We start from the raw sequence: 27,929 nt of genomic DNA on the forward strand, positions 1-27,929 counted from the left end.
GTTCTTTATTTTACTTGTTAAGTTTATTTTTAAATTTTTCAATTTTACTTTTTGTAATAATTAGCATACTTGGGCACCCACTTATCTCTGTCAAATCCCTCCTGCCTTCCAAAATTCTTCTATCATTACAATGATTCTCCCATCACTAAACCAGGCCCTGGAGTGTTGGCTGTAATTCTCTATCCCTTTTTCCAAGACTTGTAGATGCACTTAATCATCATAAACACAGAAGCTAGGATCTCTTCAGGATAAAGTTAGATGTGTTTACATAGGACTTTTGCACATTGTCCAAATGTTCTGATTTTACAGACAGAGGGACAGTTTCTCAGAGGCTTTTGGAAGAAGTATTATCCTTCCATACAGATTTCTTTGCTTTTCCTGACCAAGGTTTCTCCAGCTAATGCAGAGCTACTGTGGCACAGCTCAGCCTCAGGGTTTATCTTGAGCAATTCCCTCGGCGGGAAAGCAAGGGGCATGAAGGCCTTCCTTGGGGCAGTTTCTGAGGTGTGGGCACCCAGTCCATTTCATTGTTTTTCATTATCATGGATCATTACCCAGTAGAAGAGGCGATGTACTGATGGAGACTGAAACAAGATGTTGTCTGTCAAAGTGATATGGACATTTAAGAGTAATTGCTTGGGAAGTGAAAAGGGGTCAAAGTAGTTGAACTGAATGTTACAAGGAGTAACCAAAGGTTGTGAAAACCTATTAACTGAAAATGTTGGGCAAAAATAAAAGACTTGAAATAACTAATAAAAATGATTAAAAACCAATTTTGTCTTTATAAGGAAATTTTCATCATAGTAGAAGACAAAAGTGCTTTAAAAGAGAATGGAGGTCAAATTTTACAGAATCCAAACTAATATATATATACATACATATTGTTTTATATTTCCTCTATAACCTTTTGCCATGAGTGATGAATAAAATAAAAAATGCAAAACAATATGGTGCTTCCTCAAAAAAATTAAACTAAATAAATTTAATTTTAAAACTAGAATTACCATATGACCCAGAAATTCTACTTTTAAGGTGCCTACCCAAAAGTCCCTGAAAGCAGGGACTCAAACAGCTATTTGTACACCAATGTTTATAGCAGCATTATTTACAATAGCCAGAAAATGGAAACAAACCAGATGTCAATCAATGAATGGATAGATAAATAAAATATGGTATATACATATGATGGAACATTATTTGGCCTTAAAAAGTGTACCTGTTTGCTAGGACTTCTAAGAACCATGGACTAAATGGCTTAAAGAAGAGAAATTAATTTTCTCACAATTCTGGAGGCAAGAAGCATTAGAAACTAAGCTATGGCTTTCCAACCAGAGCCCGGCGGAATGGCTCCCACGAAGAAGGGTGGCGAGAAGAAGAAGGGCCGTTCTGCCATCAACGAGGTAGTGACCAGAGAATACACCATCAACATTCACAAGCGCATCCATGGAGTGGGTTTCAAGAAGCGTGCCCCTCGGGCACTCAAAGAGATCCGGAAATTTGCCATGAAGGAGATGGGAACTCCAGATGTGCACATTGACACCAGGCTCAACAAAGCTGTCTGGGCCAAAGGAATAAGGAATGTTCCATACCGTATCCGTGTGCGGTTGTCCAGAAAACGTAACGAGGATGAAGATTCACCAAACAAGCTCTACACACTGGTTACCTATGTACCTGTCACCACTTTCAAAAATCTGCAGACAGTTAATGTGGATGAGAACTAATCGCTGATTGTCAAATAAAGGTATAAAACTGAAAAAAAAAAAAAAAAGAAACTAAGCTATCTATGTTTTGTTGCCAAGAGGAGAAAACACCTGAAAAAGTCTCCCTCTACCCCTTGCCTCCTTCTCTAGTGATCCCTAGGTCTGGAGATGAATGTGCCCAGTTGGAGTGACTGCCCACGCCCACCACCAATTGCTAGCTAACCACTGATTACCAGGTTTGAAGATATAGAATAGGATATACTTATACCCACCATTTTTAACTAATATACCTTTTCAGTCAAAGAAAATAATAAAGAGCTTCTGCTTAAAAAGGGTCCCTGGAATTTAACACAGCTGCTTTCATGACAAGACATCAGCTTAAAGATGAAGTGGCAAAGTTTCTTGAATTTGTCGACACCCTCCAAAAATGTTTTGGACTGTGCAACAGAAAAAGAAGGTAGAGAATGGCTCTAAGCTATGACTCAATAGTGACATCTTCATGCACATCTTTCTGCTCCCTGGAATATTTTGCAGTACTTAATCCTGGTGATTTTTTCTTTTTGGTATTTCAAGCCTAAAAGGTGGTGGGTGACCACAGCTTGTGGAGAAAAGAAAAAGTTCCTTGACTGGGAAATATATCTTTTAAGAGATTTATTTCATTCTGTTATTAGTTGTCCTAAGTAAGGAGTAATCAAAAAGGAAAAAAAAAAACTGAAGTCTTCAGGAATATTTGCTTTTCAGAAATGTCTGCTGGTATTTCATACCTTTGATAGCCCAGTCAAATGGACTCAACGCTCAGTTGCTTTTGAGACAAAGAAAGAATACTCTGTGTGTTATGATTTAGAGCAAGACAATTTATATCATTTTTATGCTTGCCTCCTTCCAGTGTACACAATCCAAAGATAAAACAGCAGGATGGTGGTCACTGATGTGGGTCATTGATCCAGTTGTTACCACGAGAGACCATTGCAAGTTATTATCCCTCAAATATCTTCTATACCTTTCTTCTCTGTACTGCTCTATTTAATCTTTTTTAAAGTTTATCTTTTAGCCCGAGGACCCTGCCTCACTGACCAAGTGGTAAGAGTTCATCTAGGGACAGTTACAGAAACAAGCTCATCTTCTCCTTCACTGATTTCTAAAGCTGATGTTTAATGTTCTATCAATGGCAAAAACCAGAGCTTCAAGGTCTTGGGTTGAGTGGGCATCTCTAACTAGCACAGCATCTAACACATCATGAAAGCTCAGTAATGTTTGTTGAATAAAATAAATTATTCCTTCTTAAAATGGAAGTCTTGGGTTTGTGCATCTTCTGTCGCTGGTCGTGAGTCAGTCCCATTATTTCTGGCAGAAGCGTCAGTCATTGAGAATGTAGTCTTAAACTCCAGGGGATCCAGATTTGCAATTTCCATAATTGTCCACCTAAAAATAAATAGAAGTATTATATGTTGTGTGCTTTTTAATTTGCTGTGTTTGCAAAAGGCGTTCTCTATTAGTGTTCCCAATTTACCAGTCTGACTTAATATGTTTTGAAATAGATTGAAATGTACCCTTAAAAAATTAGTATGCTGATGGCATTTGTGTAAGCTTGTTTCAGTCTTTTCTCCATAAAGGAGTAGTAATTTTATTATTTTTGCAAAAACAAACAAACATGATTTTTGCGCATTTCCACAACTCAGTCTAAATCCTCCTTTTTCTTAAAACCTCTTCTACCAAGATGGTGCTCTAATGACAAAAATGGAGGAGTAGGCGAAGGCTTTTATGATCACCTCTAGAAATTCTGTTTAGAAAAAGGTATCTAGTCTATCCAGCATTATTAATATCATATATATTAATTTGGTTTTGAAAGAAGAAGAAATACATACTTGAATTAATTCCCAATAAGAATCTATATTTAATAATAATAATAATCTATATTACAATAAGAATCTATATTGAATTTTCAAACAAAATGTACTCCCCTCAGAATTCGGACTGTTGTGTCTTTGGGGTGCACTCCTGATGCTGCCCTAGCCCAAAGCACTCACTTTGCAGACGAGCAGGTCCAAGCCCACTAGGCGAAGTGACTTCCTCTAGGTTCCAGGGAATTCATGTTGGAGCCGAGAGGAGCAGCCTGGCCTCCAAATTCTCAGGCTGTGGCTCTCTTCCCGGGGAATAGCAAACTCTTGCCTGTCAGCTGAGGATGAATTTTACATTTTTAAAAGGTCATAAAGAGAATGAGACAGACACCATATGTGGCTCACAAAGCCTAAAATACTTACTCTCTGGCCCTTTGCAGAAAAGGTTTGCCAATTCCTACTCCATACCATTTTGGAGATAAAATGTTCACGGCCTCACTGTGGGGCCGATGCCTGGAGAATCTGAGTTCGAAGTGGAGGAGATGCTGGATTTGTTTTGGGGTTGACTTAACTAAGCTAGTGCTACATTTCCCAGATGTCTTCCTTGCACACTTCTGTGTTAGTGTGGGCCATGAGAGGACTTGGGTATGAGATTTGGAATGTATGTGTGCATGTGAGCACTCAGAAGGTTGGTGTAGAGTGCTGGGCACCATCTCTTGTAATTCACCTTTTTGGAATGGTACAGCAGCTGGAGCTCTGCCTCCCAGCTCCTCCGGGTTTCCTCCCTCAGTTCCCTGACCCCCGGGCCAGGGCAGGCGATATGGTTCCTCCAGCCTCTGATCTCCTCCTCCAGCTCCCCTGATGCCTGGTCCAGAAGCATGTTCAGCTCTAATACAGGTCAGCAAAATCATCCGAGTTGGAGGGTGAGGCAGGTTCCCGTTCTTCCTTAAACGTTTCTGTGGGCCCTGGCTCTCCCCACTTTACCTGAGTATTTCCTTCTGGGTTGCCTGCCCTGCTGATTTCAGGCCCCGCCTCAGACAGAAGAAACAGCCTTACGAGTACATAAACTCTGGAACTGGCTCCCACAATTGTGTGAAGTCAAATCCCTATCACAAATCCCATGTTATGTATTGGTCCTGATGGTCCTGCTTCTCTGATCAAACCCTGACTGATACAGTAGCTCAAAATAAAGCAAATCATGAGTCAAGACTAAAGAAGAGAGGAAGAAAGGCTTAAAAAAAGAGAGGGTGAGGGGAAAAATATATATACATATGGTGTCTGTTAATTCTGGAAACATGGATAAAATGTACAAAATTCTGTCAAGGACATCTTCAATCTGTAAAAAAGAAAATACTAAAAATAATATTTTGTATTTCCAGACTTTATGGACTGTGGGTATATTTTAGACTCTGGAAACCTGTGGAGCTGGAAATGCTATCCAGAGTGATTTGCATGAGCATGTGGCCAGCACAGTCTCAGAGTCTAGAAGACTTTGATCATTAATCCCACTTTTCCACTTTGAAAATCACCAAAATTCAAACAGGTACACAGACATGCAAATGTACAGGTGAGTTCTCTAAAACTTACGTGGAGGCATTGCTTTATGAAATTAAAGAGAACAAAGGGTAGGCAGACAAGTTGTCTCTGTTTTCTTCACAGGTCTGTGGTTTTTAGTGGTGGTTTTTCATTGATTTAGTAGTCTGGTGTTGATGCAATTTTGGCTATCCTACCTCCCTGCCACCTTCATGCATCTAGCGCAGCAACTGTAATTCCAGATAATTCCAAGTCTGGGCATTCCCAGGAAGTCAGATCTATGAAGGCAATCTGGACACCTTGCTTAGTTGAACTCCAAACCATTTGCTCTTGTGAGAGCCTCTTAGCCTCATCTTATAAGCAAGCTCCAATGGGATGAAGGGAGGGCACAGCCTCTGTCTCCCTCAGCCTTCCTCTTGGCTTCTCAGAACACCTCCCTCTCATCCTCCCAGATCATATGGCCTAGGGGACCCCAGCAGCTCTCACCAGGAAGAAACTGAGCCCCAGCTCTGGAGGACAGGTGAATTTCTCATGCTCCTCACGCACTATTGCCAACAGCAGAAAAACAGGAAAAAGTCATCATTTTTTGAGTTCCTTTGATTTGCTTTCCATACTCTCCCACGGAGGTCATCGTTGAGGACTAGCTCTGTTTACAGGGGGTACTGAATCTTATTTATCATCACAGTTCTCCTTGAGGAAGACTTCGGAGTTCAGAGCAAATAGTAAGATGAATATTCGCTTTGCTGATCTATCATCATTGTATCCCTTGGTAATGACCAGAGAAGAGAAAGGAGTTTGCTCATAAGTTATAAGTAGTTGTGCAAAGGGAAAATGTAGTAAAACAAAAAGGATTTTACTAACTCATTGGTGATGTTGTAGGTAATTGTAAAATTCTTTGGTTTAATGTTGATGCTCAAACCATGAGCAGATTTAAGATTTAGAACTCAAATCTGCCTGAAAGACAGGGCTGATGGAACCTGAGCTTTCAGGTGGCAGGGAGGAATATAATTCTTATTTTCAAGAAGTTCATTTTATTCTATGAAGGTTTCTTGGATTGAAAGAAAAAATTGAAAGTTTAATATGATGGTCTTTGAAAATGTCATGCCTATTTATATCTTTCCTCCCCCCACATGTGTCCTCATTTTGGTTTATTTTTAAAGTTTGTGTTTGTTATCAAAATGAAAAACATCTTAAATGATAAAAGCAGTAAGTATTCAATTCAATAAGGCATAAAGAAGAAAGTCAACATCACCTGTAATCCCACCACCTAGAGGTAACCGCTGCTGATACTTGGTATATTTCCTTACGAACTTGCATGCAAACATGCACACATGAATGGTTTGGTTGGACTACACATGTGTGCTTAAGAACATGAATTTAATGAGTCCTGATCCCATCACTTATAAAACATGTAACATCAGGCAATTTCTTAACCCCACTAAACCAAGGATTTCCCTACCTATAAATTGGAGCAAAGAAGAACAATACCTAAGACATAAGGTGATGGGAGAGAAGATGAGGATATCCATGTAAAGTTTCAGCACAGTGTCTGACACACAGCAAGTGCTCGACAAATATGAGCCATTATTAATTTGCAGCTTTCTCTTGTCACTTCAGAAAAACATATAACTCAACAAATCTTTTGGTAGCTTTGAAAAACTACCAGTTTCCATCCCTTTCTTCCCTATCTTAGTGGGGATTTGCATATATTTGAACTCCTCTATGCAAGTGAGATTCCTGAACCTACAATTAGAGCCATTGTTAATAATGATGTTTATGCATATTGCAGTTCCGTGCCAGGACCCCACACACGTCAGCTCATTTTATAGCTCACAGCACCTTTGCGAGGTAATTGTCATTATCCCCAGCTATAGATGAGAGAATCCACACTGGCAAAGAAGAGCCAGGATCCAAACCCAGGCCTTCCTCTTCCCACTGGGTTGCTCACTCCAGTACAGCCCAAACCCTAATCCTAGCACATTCTTCCAGAGGTACTGGGATGAGTCTGAAAGTGGCTTTCTGGCCAGTGTCCAGCTGGTACCTAATAGACCAAAAACTATCTGCTAGGCAAAGGAGGCATCCTGGACCAGAAGTCAGGAAACCTGGTCTCTAGAAGTTCCATCCTTCTCAGGGTGGTTTCTTTCCCTATAAAGTGTGTGTGACAATGATCTGTCTTATCTTCCTCATGGGGAATGAAGTGATAGTCAGATGAGAGTGATGATAATACTAATAATATGATGGAAGTTTTAAATAGCAATGACATGCCTCTCAACCACAATGGCTGTTTTTAAATTGTGACCCTGGTCATACAAAGTGGGTTTTCCCCCGTTGATACACTAACAACTCCTTCTGGATCTCACTAATGTCTTTCCTTCCTAACCAGCCCACCCGGGAGCATCCATGACTTATCAGATCTTGCCAGCTACGCTGGTTCCCTCTGAGTCTCACCCACAGTCTCTTACGTGGAATCTCAGTTACTCTGTGAAAACTGGAAAGTCATAGTTCCCTTTCATGCCCTTTTCCCCCCAAACATGCATTTATAAATGGGTTAAACTCTCCACTCCTTGGGGTGATGTTAGGCATGCCCTTTGTATGGCACTATTTGTAAATAGTGTGGCTTTTGTAAACAACATGGTTGAGGTGGCCCCTGGGACCGAGAAGGATCCAGTCTTTTCCTTTGTGAGAATATTGTTTGGAGCTTTATCTGGTCCTTTGCTTTTCCCAACTTTCTCCAGCTGATGGGAAGCAATGATAGACCAGATCAGAGCCAGGTCTGGAGTCCTGGTGTTGCTTTTCTGGATTTCCCAGAATTGGAGAGCGTGGGGCAATTGGGAAAAGGAATCTGATCCTTGAGGTCAATTTGGAAGAATTGATTGGGGAACTACTTACTAGCCATTCAGTATTTCCTTAATGTGGTTCACTGACTTGTAAAGAGGAGATGTTTTGATACATCATCATAAGACCGAGCAAGTCAAGGTGAAGTACTCAATTGAATAGTAATTGCTTGGGAAGGAAAGAAAGGTCAAATGGTTGAACCTAATGATGCAAAGAGTAATCAAGGGAAGAGAATTATAAACCAAGTGAGAAAGGTAGGGCAGAGAGGTGAGGGACTCCATGTGAACTATAAAGATGATTAAAAACCTACCCTTATAAGAAGACCTTCATCAGAGTGAGAAACAGAGAGCACAAAGAATATTTTTCAAGGGTTCCATGTTCTAACAATGTATATATGCTTTGTTTTCTGGATAATTATTTACCTATTGATGAGTGTAGATATGATTTTTATAAAAACTAAGTAACATGGGCCACCTGGGTGGCTCAGTTGGTTAAGCCTCTGCCTTCAGCTCAGCTCATGATATCAGGGTCCTAGGATCGAGCCCAGCGTTGGGCTCCCCACTCAGGGGGGGGTCTGCTTCTCCTTCTCCCCCGCCCCTCCCCCTGCTCATGCTCTCTCTCTCTCAAATAAAGAAATAAAATCTTAAAAAAAAATAAACCTCTGAGTAACAAGTACAAACTATGGTGGTCAGATTTAGCAAATAAAAAATCCCATACAATATTTGAGACATACTTATACTTTAAAAGTATTCATTTTTCACTTAAAGTTCTGATTTAACTGGGTCTCTTATATTTTATTTGGCAACAGCGGTACAAACCTGTTTGGAAGGAAAGGCACCAGCCCCTGGTAGGTGAAGGCCTCTGGGAAAAGGAAAAATCTCTGGGGTACTATCCAGTTTTAACTCTCTTTAAGAGTCTATGAAGGCCCTTCTGGGTAACATAGTGCTCACTATTATAAAGTCAGCTGACAGGGCTGAAGTGTGGACCAGGCCTAGAGGCAGATTGGATTAAATGCTTCTAAATCCATCCTTCTAAGTCCTAATTCTCAGGAGTAGGTCAAAGTGAAGACCTCTGTGGGCTAGAAGAAGTTTCTTTGGTCCAGGGAACAGGGCAAGGGGTGGATGAAGAAGGACTTTGAGTACAAGTACAAGCAAGGGAGGTAGAGACAAGGAGGTGAATCTGCAAATCTCTGGTATTATGTCCTTGAAGAGAAAACATGGAGAACCATCAAATTATATGCAGTTGACAGGAATACATATTAATGGGACTAAGTTTGGGTAAGATTCTGTACCAGGTTAGTTGGAATTCATGCATGCTTCTTGCAGATGGTGAAACTTTTATTTTTTCACTTAAATAATGAGATGGATTTAGGATATCAGATGGGAGGGAGTAGGTGCTCCACATAGGTGAGGTCACCCCTGGGAAACTTTCAAGATGGTGGGGGAGGGACCTGTGTAAAGTCTTGCCTGCACAGAGTGGTGGAATGAGCTGGGCCACGGTGGGAGAAAAGGGCAGTGCAAGATATTTAGGGGGCTATGAAGACTAGAATCAAAATCTGCATCTGATGAAGGGAAGCAAGTCCACTTATCCCTTGGACCAACCAAATGTAAAAGGGAATAGTAGTTGCTGCAAGAGATATCTGCAGACAGCAATAGCAGAGAAGATGTGGAAGGGATGTAGGGGTGGGGTGGAGGTCTGATGATGAGGCATTCAGCAAAAGGAAATCATTTTTGTCCATAAGGAATTCTGTCATTAGACATGCACCAACCAACCCTTTACTGGGGGCTTTATCACTTGCAGGTACCGAAGCTCCAGAGATAAATAAAGTCCAATTTTTGCCCTCAAGGGATTCACAGTCTAGCAGAGGGAGAGAGCCTGTAAACTGAGCAATGCCCGAGTTTTATCCCAGATAAAGGGGAAGGACAAGTCCATAGAGACGCCCCCAGGGTAGGCGCCATCTTTTCTTGGCTGGATTCATAGGACAGCTTCCTCACCCCTCTCTGCCTCTACCCAGCTGGTCTTCTGGGATATTCTCCCTGGAGCCAACATGATCATTCTAACATGGAAATCCATTCAAGGCACTCCTGCTAAAAGCCCTTCAAGAATGAAGCCCAAACCACTGTCTCACAAAACCATACTTCTCTAGCCACTGCCCAGTTTGCTGCTCTCCTCACACTGGCCCCAGGCTGACCAAACTTGCTGCCAGGCTGACCCTTTGTAGACCTCAGAACATGGCATCTCTCTCTCAGCCTTGGACCTTTGTTCTTGCCATTTTCACTTCCTGGAATATTTTCTTCACCTTGCTAATGTCTGCTTATCCTCAGGGCTCAGCTTACAGTCACTTCTAGAAGCCTTCCATGGCCTTCCAGGACTAATTAGGTTCCCCTGGTGGGCTTGTCACAATTCCCTGGACTTAGCAGTTATCCCACACTGCATTGTAACAAACTGCCTGGTGCCCCTTCCTTGTCCCACTGTGGTCTCTGAGCTCACTGGGCCCACGGTCAGTGCTGCTTATCAGTGTTTCCTCAGAACCTAGTGTGGCCCTTGGCTCAATAAATCATATTCTAAAATAAATCCACTGGCTAAATTGGGGCTTTTTCAAGATGTAGAAAGAGACCTGCCCAGGTTATCTTAAGCAATTGGGGTTTCTCAGAAGGATCTCAGTCACATGCAGGCAGCCATTTCAACAACTAGATGATTCCTCAGAACTCCTGAGGGGAGATGACTCATCAAGAAAGCCTTCACAGCAGCGAGGATTTTTGAGCTTAGTGCTGAAACATGAATGGGTGTTTGCCTAGAGACCCAGGTAGGAAAGAAGGTGTTGTAGCCTGACCTGAGCTGATTGTCAGGCTCTTTTGTTAAATATCAATAGCAATCAGGAAAGGTCTATACTTCCTGTCTGATAACCTCACTTCCCGGTGGTATGTTACCATGAAAGCAAGTCTTTGACTCCTGCCATACGTGGAGTAGGCATTAGCAAGCCCACACAGAAATAGTCCCACAACCTGCTTTTATGTTTGGTGACATCTCCACTGCTAGTTCTGGTAGGTGCTCCAGTGAGCCCCTTCCCAGCAGGTTCCCTCTGTGAGAAGAATCGCCTGATTTTAATGTCAGGCCCAGTGACAAAATCCTCCATTAACTGGGGGTCCCCAGACCAATAGTATTCCACAGCTGAAGCACCAGTCAGAGGTGTCAGGGAGCTGATTCTCCTCGGATTCTTGTAACTCAGCAGGATTCTTGTAACTCAGAAGTGGCTACACAAACCTTTCTAACCAACTTATCTTAAAAATCTCTCATTCCACAGATGAAAAAAAAAATATTTCTAGCCCCCATTTTGAGAACAACAGAACTTTCTGCTGCAGCTTTAGATAGTGATATTTCAAGCGTGGACTCTGATAAGTGTCCTTCAAACATTAGCTCAGGGCCTCTAAAATGTAGATTAGGGTTATCATCACTTGATGTATCAAAATATTTAAAAATAAATTTCAGACAATATGAAGAGTGGATGGGGGCTTTCTAGGCAAGGGGACAGACATCAGCAAAGGTCATGGGTGAATTCACAGGTAACTTTTTCTTAGTCAATGTGAGTTAGGCCCATGTAAATATACCTTGAGGGACTTAAACGTCAGAGATTCTTTCACATAGAATCTGTGTGGTTAAGGTCCATAGAAGTGGCTCAGCATCTTTCTTCATCTGTTCAATGGGAATAATAATAGTGTCTGCCACATGGGGTTTTGGGTGGATAATTATAAAAGAATACTGGAAGAGCTTGGCATGATGCCTAGTGCATAGTAAATGTCCAATAAACAGTAGCTGTGATTGTTTTTACTGTTATTGTTATTAATATTAAGGTAATAATTGTTGTTTTCCCGTTGTCTAGCCCTATTCCTGGTTCATAGAAAGCACTCAATAAGTAATTAGGGATTAATAGGGATGAATGCATTTGGAAGTTTCCTGATTTATAGTCGCCCATTCAACAAATATCCGTTGGGCACACATACATGCCAGGCATGGTGCTAGGCCCTGAAAATAAAATATTAAACAAGGCCATACAACCTTATCCTAAAAGAGTTTATAGTCTAGAAGGGTAAGCAGTCAAGTGAATGGACAGTGGGAATGCTACCAAAGCTTCACGGGTCTAGGAGAGGGTCGGGGGAATCCCTGGAGAAGGTGATGTCTAAGCTGAGTCCAGAGACCGGAGTAGGGATTAGCCAGGTGAAGGTGATTAGAGCAGGGAGGACAATCCCAGTTTCGATGTGTTCAGGGGCCTGAGGCAAAAAAGAACCTATCTTGTTCTCACAGTTCTGAGCAGGTAATTTAGTTCAGGTAATTAAACATCCCAGAGATGCTTAAAGATGACTGGAGACTAAAATTTTAAATTTTCTCATCTACAACTACACAAAAACCATTTATATTTTCTGACTGCAGAAGATGGAATGCAAGCAAATGTTGCCACGAAGCCTGGAGAATGGGAGATGGAAGGAATGGTTTCCTCTCTCTTCCCTTCCTCTCCCTTCCCTTCCCTTCCTCTCTCTCCTTCTCCCTCACTCTCTCTCTCGTTTCTGGTTTCTGTTAATGTGATTTATGCTCTATCCAGGAATGTAGGCTTTTATTCTTGGATTTCTAGTTCTTGCAGCCGATATTACTGAACCTGTTGAATGAAGGCTCCAAGTAATGACTGCATGTCCTTTTTACTTCTACCATGTTTTCCAGTCCATGGTCTTGATGTGAGTTCATTTGATTGGGCTCCAAGTTGTGTGTGGTTGTTGCAGGGGTGGGTGGTGGACAAGGGATGAGCGGTTGAACAAATTCTTCCATGGTCTTCTGGCTCTTTTGCTCTATTATTCTTTGGAGTAGGGATTAGAAACAGATGAGGGGGCATTTGCAGGGTAATAGCAAGTCATTTGGGAAGCCACCAGTCAGAAGGAGCTGGCCTTTGTCTAAATTCTTCAGCTCTCCTAGGACCAACTTTGACATCACTTTCATTGGGCACAGGCCCCTGGTATTAGATTGGATTTATTTCAGAATTCCTTTCACTGAGCGTGGATATTGGAAAGTTCTGGTTCTAAGTTAATTAACTCCCACTCAACCCTTGCCATGGCTGGACCACACCTCCAGTCAGGTGTTTACTAGTAAAATGTCCTAGGATTCATACATTCACTTACCCACTTATGAATAGGTTTACTCAACAAAGATTTACTGAATACCTACCATAAGCACAGTACTGTAAAAAAATAAGGAAAGGGAGGGGAATGGAAACATTTTTAATAAATTTTTAATAGTGTATAGCAAGGTTCTCATCTTTAGCACTATTGCCATTGACATTTTGGACTGGATAATCCTTCATTGCAGGGGCCTGTCCTATACTTTGTAGAATGTTTAGCAGCATCACTGACCTCTACCCACCAGATGCCAGAAGCACCCCTCCCCAGTTATGACTATCAGAAATATTTCCAGACATTGCCAAATGTCCCTTGGGGGGCAAAATAGCTGGTGGTTGAGAATCACAAGCTTACAATATTAGGCATCATCCCCAACACTTCATATACATTTTTTCATTTAAGCTCTCCTCCCCAATAAGCCCTTAAGGAATATGGTTCCAATAAGAGTAATAAAAATTAAATGATTTACTCAGGGTCTCATGGGTGGTAATTATGGCATGTGGACTTTAAATCTAGGTCTTTCTACAGACTACATCCCCAGATTTCCATACAACACACTGTCCTACCCCTGAAGGAACTTAACATCTAGTTGGAGAGATGTGATAGGAGCCAGGTAAGTTCCAGTTGCGTTCACTGGAGAAAAAGGGATGTGAACACTCAGAATAGAGAGGTAACAGTGGGCTAGGGAGGTCAGGGAACACATCCTGCAGAGATGAGAATGTTCTTTGAATATTTGTGGATAAACGGTTTGATTGGAATAGTGAGTTTGTGCTGAGGAGTGGCGGGAGGTAGGATTCGGACAGGTAACATTGGGTAGCCAAAGAGCCCACACTGGTTCCAGGTGGAATTTGTTTGAATTCTGGCTCCTCCACACACTTGTTACATGACCGTGAGCTCATGAAGGAATCTTTTAGCCCAGTTTCATTGCCGGGAAAACAGGTTGATAAGGATAGTACATATTGTTAAGAATGTAATAAGGATTTAATGAGTTAATATACAAGGGGCTTAGAATAAAACCCAGCATCCAGTAAGTGTTCAATAGATGCTGGCCACTTAGTGCTTGATTCTGTTGGACTTCAAATAGTTTAGAATCTATATTGTAAATAATGGGAGCTTTTGAATCAAGGTTCACAGGTGCTGCAGTTCTCCTTCCTGTATTTATGGCAAGGTCACAAATTGGTCTCTTTGGGTTGGACACCATCTCTGGTTGCATCAACTGTTCCCAGAGTACCAGTGTCATATTGTTCAACCCCTCTGTGGGGGCTTTGGGCTTGAAGCCTCAGAAACATCTTTCCAACAGAGATTTAAAGGAGGAAAGAGGCAGCCTGGGCATCTGTTCAGACATTCATTCACTCTTCTGTACATCCAATCAACATTTACTGAATACCTTTTTTATTCTGGGCATCGTGTTTCTATTAACTACATCTGGAACTCCAATAAGTCACCATTCTGTCCATGTGTCAGCTGCAAGTTTATTGGGTAGAATTGTCATTGTTTAGTTTTAAGACAATTCAAAGTTATTTCTGTGGCTTGTGTTAAAATCTTGAGGTTTCTTCTCATGCTTCACTTGGTGCCACTGCTGGGCTTTGTATTTATGGAGATCTGATGGCCCTGGATGTGGTTGGGGATCTTCTCCTGGGAATTTCCTCTTTCTTCCTCTCTCCAGCTTTTTATAGCTACATAAGGTTTAGATCTGTTAGCAAACACATGGATAATTATGCCCCTCTCTGTTTATAGACTCAGGATAAATTGTCCTAATGGGAAAATATCTGTCCTTTGTAGTAATTTGGATCAAGGCATTTAATTTTTTGTGTGTGGTTCATTTGCCTTTCTAAAAATCATTTTGATGTTTGTTTCACTCATGAATCATCTATTGTTGATAAACAACAGCACTCAATAAACCCCATTAAAAATCTTTTCTCCATCTAAAAGTAGTTGACAGTGGAAAAATATGTGACCCATCCATATGTTTTCTCATAGATGTTGAATTAAAGGAAACAGTTGGGGGGCGCCTGGGTGGCTCAGTCGTTAGGCGTCTGCCTTCAGCTCTGGTCATGATCCCCGGGTCCTGGGATCGAGCCCCGCATTGGGCTCCCTGCTCGGCGGGAGGCCTGCTTCTTCCCCTCTCCCGCTCCTCCTGCTTGTGTTCCCTCTCTCGCTGTCTCTCTCTGTCAAATAAATAAATAAAATCTTTAAAAAAAAAAAAAGGAAACAGTTGGATTTTAAGACTCAGGGGACCTCTGATAAGAGGCCCAGAGAAATGATCCACCAGAGTCTGCCCACCAGCATGCTGCAAAAACTCAATTCAGCTCAGTTTGTCTCAAAGCATCACTGTTGTAATGCATTTGTATTCATTCTTTCAACAGTCATGGAAGACCTACTATATGCAAGGTTAGATTATAGATGAATAGCGAAGTGTCTCTAAATAACAAAATAGAGGTAAACCTTGATTGGATTCTTCAGCTTGGTGAGAGACAGCAATGTATGCTTCCGATCAGAAGGCAAAGCCAGTCCTTTCCTCTCCTATGCTGGGGAAAAATGATTGCACTCCCCAGGTGATGTAAATAAACCTGTAGAAGTCTTGGTTTTTACTCAGTTTGGGCCAACAAGCATAAATGCTTCTTTTTGCAATGTTTCCTCCCTCCTGAGAGGTAAAAATACTTGATGAGAGGCAGAGGTGTAATCGTTAAGCACACCCTTTTGAGTCAAACTAGATGGGTTTGAAGTGGGAACTCCAACATTTACTAGCTTTATTACTTAACCCTGTTGTGACTCAGTTTCCTTGTGTTAGAATAAGGCTAATAATTAGTCCCACTTCACAGGGCTCCTGAAAAAAAAAAGATAATCTACATAAAGTTGTTAGCACAGTGCCCAACCTAATTACAGTAAGAACTTAATAATCCATAGCTATAATTATCATTAACATCATCATCAACTAATATTTGTGTGCCCGCTAAACAAAAAGCAACGTTGCCTGTACAGAGAAACAATATAGAGGAGCGAGTCTCTTAAATATACATCACCTATTCAGTATCTAAGAGTTGGACATATTCTTAGAGATACCCATTCCAATAAACAAAGGTCCAAAGAGATGTGGGCATATGTTTGTGGGGAGGATCACATTCTTGTGGTGCCTTGTTTGTGAGCATAGAGCATGGATGCTCAAGATCTTTGCTCCCACATTCAATGGAGTCATGATGACCACTTTAGCCCTAGAAGGGAATGGAAGGCGTTCTCTAGCCCAGCTCCTGCCTAAACACGCGAGACTATCCCTTAAGAGGGAGTCTGATAGGTGAAGATTGTCCAGTGATGTCAGTGTCCAGTCAGTTACCATTAGCATCAAGCAAGCCTTCTTCATGTCCGACCCGAATTTTAATGTTGCGTTTGTGTCTCTTACCTCTTTTGTCTCCTGTGGAGATGAAGAACAGCTGGTCGGTATCCTCTTTATAATAACCCTTCAAATGGGAGACGACTGTTAAGTTTGCCTTTAGGCAGTTTTTACTCTAGACTAAACAATTGCAAATCCTTTAACCTTCCCTCAAAGGTTCTATTTTCTGTCTCTTTAATCATTTTGGTTCTCCTTTGGAACCTTTCCAGTGTCTCCCCAACTCCCTTAAAATAAGGGGCCTCACACTGGACATACCACCCTAATAAGAATCTGTCTGCTGCCAAATTCTTTATTATGGGGGAGGAAGAAGTGGGGAGAGGCACTTCCCTTTCATGTCAACCTCCTGCCAATGTGAACTCGCCCCAGTGTTGTGTTGCCTATTTCTTATCACTACAGTACGCAGACTCATATTGAATACATGGTCTGCTGTGATCCTCACATCTTTGTTTTTCTCAAATCTAGATATTAAGCCCCATTTGTGCCTGTCATTTTGATCATCCCCCTCAGGACACTACTTCGTAATCAGCCTTCGTGCTGAACTCTAAACTCTCTTTAATGAACCATTTCCTTCATGTGTTTGAATTCTCTTAATATATCAGCAGTTTCTGCTCAAATTAATATTACTTATAGACTCTGGTTGTACACATAGCAATTGTAAGTATTATTTAAACCAGACCTAGGGTAAAATTAGAGACCACTTTTTAAGCACCCCTTTGTTTACTGAACCATTGATCTGTTTTCCAGTCAGCAGTGAAACTGGTGAGGGAAAAGACCAAGCACACCGTATCTTTCTAGCCTGCTGATGAGAATGTCATCTGCATTCCAAAGCTTTCCTGAAATTAAGTTATTATACAGATGTGGTCAAATTTTAATTCCTGGCATATACACACCCTAAACTGAGCTTGACAACAAAGTTGGTGGGGGAAGGGGGAATATTTATTTGTATTAAATTTAAAATCCTGGATTTACTTTAAACAACATTGGTTTGCACATCATAAATTACATAACCAGATTGATAGAGTTAGAAGTAAAGCATTAAGAAACTGTCAGTGGGGAAAGCAATCAGAAAGGAAGAAAGGATGACTTCTGAAATTATTAGAAAATCTTCAATTTGAACCTAATTCCCATAAAACTTATCAGATACTGAGATGCCTCATAAAAGTATGCTAATGAATCTACCAGGACTACCACCCCAAAGCAGAGGAGAGGGAATAGGGAGGGGGGGGTGAGGAGCCAACATTCACTGAAGCCTTATAATATTTGTAAGCCAGACACTCTAAGAGTTCTGATGTACTTGGCTTTTCCTAAAATCATAAGCCTAACTGGTTTTGACCCAGGAATTGCCGTATTTTGAGGCATGGCTTGCAAAGCTTGTTCTCATCAGACACCCGTAGTGTTCTCCTAAACTCCACGTATCATTGCTGGTTGCAATACCCACACCTCCTGGAGATACACTTTATCCTGGGGTTTTGTTTCCTTCTAGTACTTTCAAAGGAGGACCACCACCACGTGGCATTCCTGCCTGTCTCTGGGTTTGCCGTTGTGTAACCTGAATGAAGCAACTGAGGGCGATTCCAGGAGCCGTGATTATGATGATTAGTTACCAGTGCGCTCTGTGGGCTGCTTCTGAGAGAAGACAGATTTCCAGCCTGGCCTTGACATGGGTTGGCCCCTCCCGGACTCTAATTACACTGTCCAGTAACAGTAATGGTAACTGAGAACTGAAGCCTTCTTTTGCCTCTTCCTTTATAATGAATTACTTCGAATTCCACCAGATCTATCCCTTGCAAAGCTAATTTACTTTAAGGGTTTGCTGGATGCCCAAAAAGAGAACCATAGCTTAGAGACATAGGTTTGGGGCAAGATTCTGGTATGAACCCAAGGAGTAGGATGAGTGTGTGTCCATCTCAAGTCCCAGGAGGCAGAGGGCTTCGTTTTGTGCCTAGATTTGTGCCGTTCAACCACAGGTGGTCTCCATACCTCTAGCTCCCTCTGGGAGCTCCGACCTGGATCCCTTTCGAAGCCAGGTGAAAATGTGTTGTGAGCTGAACTTCCTTAATGGTTTGAGGTTTGGCACAGCGATGCTTTTACTTTTCAACAAGTGTTAAAAGTGGAAAAGTGGAATAAAATAAAATTGGAAGTTTAAAAAAATAATCTCTTCGTGCAATGAAATGTGGGGTGACTCCCCCTCTCTCTGAGAGCCCTCCCTCCGCTTTTAGAAAAGCAAACACTCTTTTCCTGTCTTATTTGTATTCCCATTAATTTAAGACAGGAAGCCCTCGGTGGGTGTGATGTAAACAATTCAGCCTCGTGGGTCGGGCTTCCTCATCAGTTTGCAGCTGGAGAGATGGCTGAGCGGCCCAAGCCCATTCATGCCTCTCCGGGGGATGACTTGTTGACTGAACCCCGCAGATGACGGGAGGGGCGCGGGAGCGGGAGAAGGTATAAAGGAAATGCTTAAGTTGTGCAGTCACCGGGCGATTGTAATTCAGCGGTGGTAAATTTGGTCCAAGCAGCAGAAAGACTCTGACTGGAGGTTTCTGAAAAGTTTCTTGACTTCCTGCCCGGTGTGATGGTTGTGATTCTGGTTTGGGGCTCCCCCACCCACCCCCTGTAAGAACCCACGCTGCTGCTGGTTATGAAACGGAGCGGTTATGAAATGAACTGGTGCCGGGGAGGTGGAGCTTCTCGCCGCGGCTCGGGGGAGAACTTTTGACCGGGCGAGGGTATCTGGGAAGGGCGTTTTCGGCTCCAAACCTGCTCCCGGTTACGGCGGGAAGCGTCCCCCCTCCCCCCCGCCCGAGCGCTTGATGTCAACAAAGGTGTCTGCGCCGGCAACCGCCGAGTCCCTGAAACCCTCCCGCGGGCGGCTTCCTTCTGCCCGCCAGGGAGTGACCGGGGAAGGCGTTCTGGAATGCTGTGGAGTTTTGACAAGTGAGCCGGGGAGTGACGGGCCGAGCTGGGATCCCATTACAGTCTTTTCCTAACGTCCCAGCCCGGGCTGCGGGCGGGAGGAGGGGTCCTCCCACCGACATGGAGCGGACCGCCAGGACCCGGCTCCAGAAGGACGGCGCGGAGGCGCGCCGGGGGGCGGCGTCCCGGGCGGGGAGCCCGAGCTGAGCGCCCCCCACCTCCCGCGCCCCGCCCGCGGCGGCAGGTGATCAGGCAGCGGCTCGCGCGCGCGGGGTCCCGGCGCGACGGATTAGCGCCGCCAGGGGCTCGCGACCCGCACGCCGGCCGCCGGCGGAGGCATCGCAGTGGACATCCCGTCGAGGTGACTTCAGAACTGGAGGTAGGAATAAGCCTGGCAAACGGAAGCCTCAGGCTTGCCCTCCCCATCGGGTTGGGGTGCAGATGGAGGCAGAATCCACAAATGTGGAAATTTAGCCACAGCCTCGGAAAAACGCCGCAGCCAACTAACTCATCTCGCAGATCACCAGGGTGTCTTGTTTTTGACTTGGGGGATTGGCGTGTTTAGAGATGGTCTGTGTTCCTTAGGAGGAGTAACCGACTTGGAACTGGTTTGTCAGTTACTGACGGAAGGAGGCGCCTGGAGTGTGTGACAGGCGGGGAGGGGAGGGGGGGCACAAGGGACAAGTGTGGAGGGTCTCCAGATCCACGGTTCTTTCAGACACCTCGGACAAGGGGTGCTGTTGAAGCCCACGAAGTGTGTGCGTGTGTGTGTGGGGGGGGTGCTCCAGCAACCCAGGCATCTGTTACACCGCCCTTGTCCCATGCTTCTCTCTGGCTAGCAGGGAAAGGAATTTGGGCTAGAGCAAAGATGCGTCTGGGACCAGCGGGAACTTTTTTTTTTTCTTTTTTTTGAGCCCTCAGGAGGTCAAGATCTCTTTTGGGGATAGATCTTTGCCCCAAACTACTAAACAGCCTGCTTGGACAACTCCCCCACCACTGATGCACAGAACATTTTGATTTAGTGTCCACAAATCTAAGAATTTAAAGATGAAAGATGTTTGGGAAGAGAATGACCTTATCTATCATGTTGTTACTCCCTAGTAGATAGTTTATAAATACTAGGGGTGAAATTAAGTCAATCTTGTGTCCTGAGATGCCTGTAAGGAGGAGATAACTACAGCTATCATCCTGGGAACCATTTCTGGGAGAAAAGCTGTGAATGTAAATAGTAAACACTTTTCATAAAAATAGGTCAAGCTGAGTTTGATATCATAAGGGGCATGACATAAACCATAAATAATGATATCACAAAAGGCATGACATAAACATCTTCAAATACACATGAAATACAGTTCTTTCAAACTTTGCACACCTAGACTGTTTTGCCCTTGCAGATGAATTGAAAAATAAGGTACGGGGGATCTTTCTACCTCCAATGTTAATCTGACGGCTATACACTCAATAACCTACAGATTCACTGTGGCCCTTTTTTTAGCTGAGATAGTTAACAAAGTTAACAGGATCTACCCACAGTTCCTTGTTTTCGGATCTCTAGTCAAATCCATTGTCCCTAGGATGCAGCCATAGGACTCACAGGTAGGGTGGGCTTTGGGAAAGGAGGCCTGTGTCAGGTTCTAGAAGAAAAAAAGGAGTTCTCAGAGTCGGCCACACACAGAAGAAACAGAAATAGGACGTACCAGGGAAAGTGGGGAAACCCAGGTGGACTCAGGATTTCAGGCTTGCTTGTGCTCTTCCAGCCTTGAGCTCTGTGAGCCTGCACGGCTGGGCGTAACTGTCTGAGGGAGGGCCTACCCTAATCTAGCAGGAAAGAGCAGCAAAGTTTCCAGAAACCACCTTTCTGCTCGCCTTCTGGCTTCCATAAATTGCCCGACACTGCACTTGGCATGTACAGCTCCCTTTAATCCTCTGTTCCTACTAATCTCCTCTGTAAATCCAGGCAGGTCACACTTAGGAATTGCTTCCTTGAAGGGAAAGGGTGACCCCATTCTGGCCCATTTCCTGGGACATAAGTTCTCATCTGCTCTGCCTAGAGCTTGGCCCTGCCTTCTTCATCAACTCTTGTTTCCCAATGGTTTCACCAAGTACTTTTGCTGCCTTCTAGTCCTGGGTTCTCATTCTGGAATCTGATTTAGACCTGAGTTTCCCTTTTTTCTTTATCAAAACAATACATGTATATAATTTTCAAAGTCAAACATTTCTATAAGGCTTATAACTAGAAACAACAGTCACTTGCCCCACCTTCCACCAAACTCAACTTCTGTGCCGCAAAGACAACAGCTTTCAATATTTTGGATGTATTCTTAAATCCTGCAGCTACATACTGCTCCACTTGGTTCTCTCCCTCACCAGCCCTCTGGCCTCCTTTCCGCTCTGGATTTGCTGCTCTTGAGGCCTGCCACACACCCATCATCCTGAAATCCCCTTTCTTCATCCTGCTGGGTACTGATATTTGCCTCTGTCCCAAATGGCATCCCCTGTGTTCTAGACTCACATCTTCTTCTTTGTTTCTGTTCTCTTTCTGGTAAAACACAACTTCTAGAAGTTTCTGAGAAGAAGTACGTGGATAATCAGTGTTTTAAGACCTTCCAAGTTTGCATGTTTGATGGGGTATGAAGGTTGGAAATGCTTTTCCCTCAGAATTTGGAACACATTGCTCTTTAGGTTCAATATTGCCATTGAGATGTCTGTCCTTCTAATTCCTGATGCTTTGAAAGTAATTATTTCCCTCTCTGAAAGTTTTTAGGATTTTCTCCTTGTTCTTTGTAATGTCCTTTCTCTCTGTAATGAAATTTCATTTTCATATATCATGCTGTGAGGTTTTTTTTTTTTTCATACATTTTACTTGGCTTTCAATACACCTTCTCAATCTGGAAACTCATGTCCTTTGGTTCTGAACAGTTTTCTGGAATTAAAAAAATCATTTCTCTCCTCTTTTGGAACATCTATTTACTTGGAAGGGGATCTTCATGGATTGAATTTTTAATTATTTTTTCTCTCCTTAAAAAAAAAAATTGCTACTTCCTGGGAAATTTCCTCCTTTTATCCTCCAACCCATACACTGAGTTTTTATGTCTGCCATCAAATTTCTAATTTCCAAGAGCTTTTTAAAAATCTCTGAAATATTCTTTTTATAACCTCCTGTTCTGGTTTCACAGATGAAAATCTTTCCAACTCTCTACAGATCTCAATGACAGCTTCTTTGAAGTGTTCCTCTATTCCCCGCACAGTTCTTTCCCCTCAGATTTCCTCTTAGTTTTTGTTTTTAAATCTCATGCTTGTTAAAAAACAAAAACAAAAAAAAAAAAAAAAAAACTTTCCTCTAATGCCTAATGATCCTGGACTGATCACTTAAAAGTTAACTGGAAGGTCTGCCTGCGTGGATGGGGCTTATACCCAGGAATAAATAGTTCCTTCTTTCCAAGAAAGACACCTAGAACAGTGTTCCGGAATCTAGAACAATGCCTGGCACACAGTAAGCTTCCCATTCCTATTTGCCAAGCAATCGAATGATGTAGGATCTTGAGAGGGCCCAGGTAGTAGCGAGCATTAGAAGCTCCCCAGGTGATTCGGGTGTGCGGCTGGCCCTGAGCACCTGTCCTGTAACGGGATTATCGTGCTAAGCAGTTTTATCGGAGGGCCCCCACCTTCGGCAGAAGGTCATTCCTCGCAGAGGAAACTGACCAGGTGAGAGAAATCCCCATCTCTGTCACCGAGGGGACTTGGTTGGCTGTGGCATTCTCTGAGCCAGATCCGTGTAGACCAGGAGTCTAACATTTGGTATGGAGACTTTCTCTTGTTTCCCTGTTTTTAAAGTGGCACCCCTTCCTTCAGCTAGCTTTGATGTCCAAGTCCAGAGTTGCTCTGATTTCTCAGAGCAAACCGGTCGTGGAATGTAGGCAGTCACACGGGAGCTAGGACTAAGGAGATAATGGGCGTCTGACAGCTTCAGGCACAGGTTCTTAGCCGCCCTCCTGCCTTTGGCACCCCTGTCCGGTGGCCCCAATTCCAGAGACTCTCTGTCTCTGGACTCTGTCTCTCAGACTCCGCTTTCTCTAATCTGCTAAGTCAGTTACCACTGGACAGACCACTTCCCAGCTTCCAAAAATTTGTTGCAATCATTGCTTCTTCAGTTCTCTTTAAGAGTTTGGCAAATGCCTCCCCCCATGCTTAAAAAAAAATTCCTTTACTCTCATTTCAATCCATGTTTACTGGGGAGTGAGTCTCTGCCTCATGCCCCAGCTTTGCCCTGGAACCCTCCTCTCAGATCTTTCTGTATTTACCCCCCCTCTACCACAGGTGCCCACTTGGAATAGAAATGCAAATAGGCCACATTATATAGTCATTTCAGTGATAATCCTTAAAAATGTCCAAGTTCTGGGGCACCTGGTGGCTCAGTCGGTTAAGCAGCTGCCTTCAGCTCAGGTCATAATCTCAGGGTCCTGGGATTCAGCTCCACATTGGGCTCCCTGCTCAGCAGAGAGCCTGCTTCTCCCTCTCCCTCTGCTGCTCCCCCTGCTTGTGTTCCCTCTCTGTGTGTCAAATAAATAAATAAAAATATTTTTAAAAAATAAATAAAAATGCCCAAGTCCTGAATAGAGTGGTTATTGGGCATTTCTACTAGATATGTTAGTATCTTCTCCATCAGGTTAGTAACCATGCTTCTTTGTATGTGTGGAGTATCCAGCAGAAGGCATTTTTGAACGTGTTTGATGTAGCTTACCAGAATTCTATCTGTGAGAATAACTGTATAGCCTGTTAACTTTTTTGAAGTATATTCATGTTTATTTCCTTTTTTGGTCCTCACCGGAAGCCCATTGGGTGGTTTAGTGGCCATGTGGACTCGGGAGCATCCATTTTCTGAGATGATTAGCACATTCCGGTTGTGGTACCTCCGTTCCACACCCCAGAGGCAAATGGAGAAAGGAGTGTGTGATCCAAGTCTGGGCAATGAGGTGTGAAGAAATGTCTCTCAGAGAGTGTCTAGGGTAGGTTTGCTCATTATTGAGAAAAAGACATGAGCAAATGACCCCTTTGCTTCCTTGGTATGTTGCTGTCTAGAACTGCTGTAGGCATCTTGTCTCCAGCCTTAGGATGAAGTCAACACCCAGGAGAGAGCAGATCCCAGAGTGTCCTCAAGAAGCACCAGGCTCTCTCTTGCAGTTCCTGTCATGCGAGATGATTAATTTCCTCCTTGTTCAAGCCATTTTGTTGGTTTTGTTTTTGTTTTGTTTAATGTGGGGCTTGAACTCATGGACCCTGAGGTCAAGACCTAAGCTGAGATCGAGTCAGACACTTAACCGACTGAGCCACCCAGGCGGCTCTAAGGCCATTTTGAATCAGGGTTTAGTATCATTTGCTGCCAGACTGATAGAGATGGACATTTCTTTATGCATGGTCTCATTCCTAAGAACATTAAGGCAGATGGTGGGCTTACCTTCCTGAAGATCTAAGCTGCCTAATTCCTTATTCTGGCTCCAAGTAGGATTCCTCTCTACTCTATTACCCAGGCAGATGAAATTAATGTTATTCTCTCTTCCAACTTCAAAAGAAGGAATAACTGTGGAGACATTTGGTGGGGGAAAAGAGGAGTCCTTGCTTGGGAGATTGTTAGCTGATCCCAGTGAGAGAACATCCTGGGACTGTCACAGAAGTGAAGACTGTTCTTGAAACAACAAGGTGATGAAGAAACCCCATGCATCCCACCCTGTGAAAAGCCAAGCACTAGTTTCCATTCACTCCTGTGGCTATGGAGACTGGCAAGTCTTGCCTGAACACTTGGTATTGTTGCCTCTGTCTTCCGTCCTTTGTCTTTTGGGCATCCCGGACTTTGGGAAGCTTTGAAGATGAAATAAACTCTGGAAGCGCTCGGTGGTGTCAGTAAGACTGAATGCAGGAAAAAGTAGACTGTCTGTACCTGTTTGCCCCAGTCTGGCCCCAGTGACAATGGCACACTCTCTTTATTTTTACAAACAGGAAGCCTTCCTAATCTCTTCATTCCCGGTACAATGTTAGCCTAAAGAGAAGCCCTTAATTGCACTTAGCATTATACCATCATTTTCCTGTTTGTATCATTTACTAAACCTAGACTGTAAGCCTGGGAATGTCCTATTGTAATATAGCTAAGATTTATTGAGCACTTACTACTTGCCTGGCACTATCATAAGCTTTACATGTATGAGCGAATCTGATCCTCACAATGATCTTAGGAAGAAGGTGCCATGAGCATCCCATTTACAAGAGAGATCATTGAGGCACACCGTATTTAGGGAAATTACTCAAGGTTGTCCAGCTTTTCAGTGGTGGAGCGGAGATTCAAATGTTGGCAGACTGGTTCTATGTGCTATGTAACATATATGCTTTATGCAATATATAATTCATCATTATAGCCCAAACACCCTTACGCCATCTGTAGTGTACAATAGGGGTTCAAATGTCACTGTGAATGAATAAACACGAGGCTTTTTCATGTCATTACAGACTCATTAATTTTAATGGCAGCATATTTCCCCAAGGACCCATAATTTGTGTAACCATTTCCCCAGGATTAGACATTATAGTAGTATGGGCTGGGATATCTGAGACTGGGACCATCCTGAGAAATCTCAGATCTGTGATCATTAATTGGGAAGTGACCAGGACACCTTTTTTAACCTCCTCTTCCTCCCTCATGCATCACTCTCCCCACCCTCTGCCACCCTTGAGAGCGATCCTAATCCTCATCCCATTCCAGATTCCCATTGCCATCAATTGAACTCTGCATAAAAGTAGATGGGGTTATAGAGGCTTTAAACACTTTGGAACCTTTTCTGAAGGTCCCTGTTAGAGGGTAAGCATTAGTTGGCAGGGGATTGCTATAAGAAATGTGGATCCCTGAAATGTTGCCTACCGAGTGCCATTTTCCAGGTGGTTTCTCATACCTGTCATTTTGCACTTTTGAATCCAGAGATAGTATATCTGACTCTCATTTGTTAAGACTTTTGGCTGAACTCTGGGATTCTTGTTTTAATTGCCAGCTGATAGAAAATATAAATGGGGGGAAAATATAAATGGAAAAATGTGTTGGTTGGAGTTTGTTTTATCTTTGAAAATTGGGGGGCTGGTAGGGATAGAAGAATAAGGAAAACTTATGAGACAATTTTGTATGGTTAATGGGCTATCTTCTTTACAGTTTCACTTGTTAGGCCCTATGTAAACAAATACACCACCTATCAAACAATATGAGCACTATGTAGAGGTTATTTGCAGTTAAAGAAGTTTGTTTTATAAATTAAATTATATTATGTTTTATAAATTAAATTATACCTGAGATATGTTAGAAGAACTTGATGTTTAAATTTAGATTAATCCTGGGGTGCCTGGGTGGCTCAGTCGGTTAAGCATCTGCCTTTGGCTTAGGTCATGATCTCCGGGTCCTGTGATAATCCAGCCCCACGGCAGGCTCCCTGCTCAGCGGGGAGTCTGCTTCTCCTTCTGCCTCTGTTCTTTCCTTCTGCTCATGCACGCTCACGCACTATCTCTCTCAAATTAGTTTAAAAATCATTTAAATTTAGATTAATCCTATGGTGAAAACCTTTTGTACAGCAGATACTTTTTTTTTGAAAAGTAAAAGATATACTTTTTCTAAATATATCTCAAATGCGTATGCATGTGTGTAATTTCTAAGAGTGTGTATGTACACATGGGTGTTGTCTTTCCTCCCCTGATCCCCTAATTCATTCTCTGCCTTCCTCTGCACCAAGAGGCTTAGTGCTATGAACGCACAACATCTGGACTCCCTTGTCGTATTCCTAGTTGGCTTCAGCCAATGGGAGGCACAGGCAGGGGACTCAGAAGGCAGGAGAAGAAGGTGTTGGGGTATTTATCCTCCTAATCACAGTCCCCTTAGCCTTGCAAAGATTCTGACTATGGCTCATTTGTTCTAAGCTCTTGATGGGCAGCTCACTTTCAAGGCTCCAGTTTGCACTGCTTCCTCTCGATGCCCTTCAGGCTTAAAGGTGGTAATGGTTTCCCAGCTAGTGAGTGGCTAGCCCCTGGATACTTCGTCCTGCCCACATCTCTCTAAGTAGCCCCTCCATAAAGTTCTTTCTCATTAAACCCTTTTGAGTATGCCTTCTGCTTCCTGCTGGTATCCTCATGATACAGGGTATGTTCATCTATTTCTCATATAAAATCTTATCATGTCTGGCTCTAAAGTGCCTGTTACATTTACATTAGTATGTCTGACTGTGAACTGTAGCTTGTCCTGTCCAAGAGCTATCCTTTTATCCTTGTGTCTTTATCTTTTCTATTAGATCACTAGTCCTGGGGAGTGAGGTCGGGGTCTGAATTATTCTGCTTCTCCCTACAATGTCTAGTACAGAGGTCACAATAGGCAACTTGAAGTAAAATAACATATAACAGTACATGTATGTATATGGTGTACACGTGGACGTAATATATCTGTGACTGGTTTTTTTTAATAACCTTTATTTGTATCCTTATCAGCATTGGTTCATTCATTTATGAATGAATAAGCAATTACCGAGTGCCAATTATAGGC

General features: G+C 42.9%; 2 protein-coding genes across 5 annotated transcripts in view; both read left to right on the forward strand.

The window, feature by feature from the left end:
- Positions 1 to 27,929, forward strand: part of PDZD2 (PDZ domain containing 2) — a 342,311-nt gene that overhangs the window by 144,529 nt on the left and 169,853 nt on the right. Inside the window, exon 1 of one of the 4 annotated variants that reach the window (XM_032415462.1) lies at positions 15,270 to 19,748. The exons of the other annotated variants lie outside the window; for them this stretch is intronic. The gene's annotated coding sequence lies outside the window, so the exon portion shown is untranslated. Of the gene's footprint in view, positions 1 to 15,269; positions 19,749 to 27,929 lie in introns of those variants that run through there. 4 annotated transcript variants of the gene reach the window in all.
- Positions 1,154 to 1,768, forward strand: LOC116639262 (60S ribosomal protein L31-like). The gene has a single exon (XM_032415465.1). It carries the CDS (start codon positions 1,317 to 1,319, stop codon positions 1,719 to 1,721), a length of 405 nt encoding a protein of 134 aa, XP_032271356.1. The 5' UTR covers positions 1,154 to 1,316; the 3' UTR covers positions 1,722 to 1,768.

This window comes from Phoca vitulina, unplaced genomic scaffold, assembly GCF_004348235.1.
Source record: "Phoca vitulina isolate PV1807 unplaced genomic scaffold, GSC_HSeal_1.0 scaffold17, whole genome shotgun sequence".
Taxonomy (NCBI): Eukaryota; Metazoa; Chordata; class Mammalia; order Carnivora; family Phocidae; genus Phoca; species Phoca vitulina.

Bases quoted from the DNA above. Each gene is read 5' to 3' on its own strand.
- LOC116639262 (XM_032415465.1), top strand. From the start codon at position 1,317: ATGGCTTTCCAACCAGAGCCCGGCGGAATGGCTCCCACGAAGAAGGGT.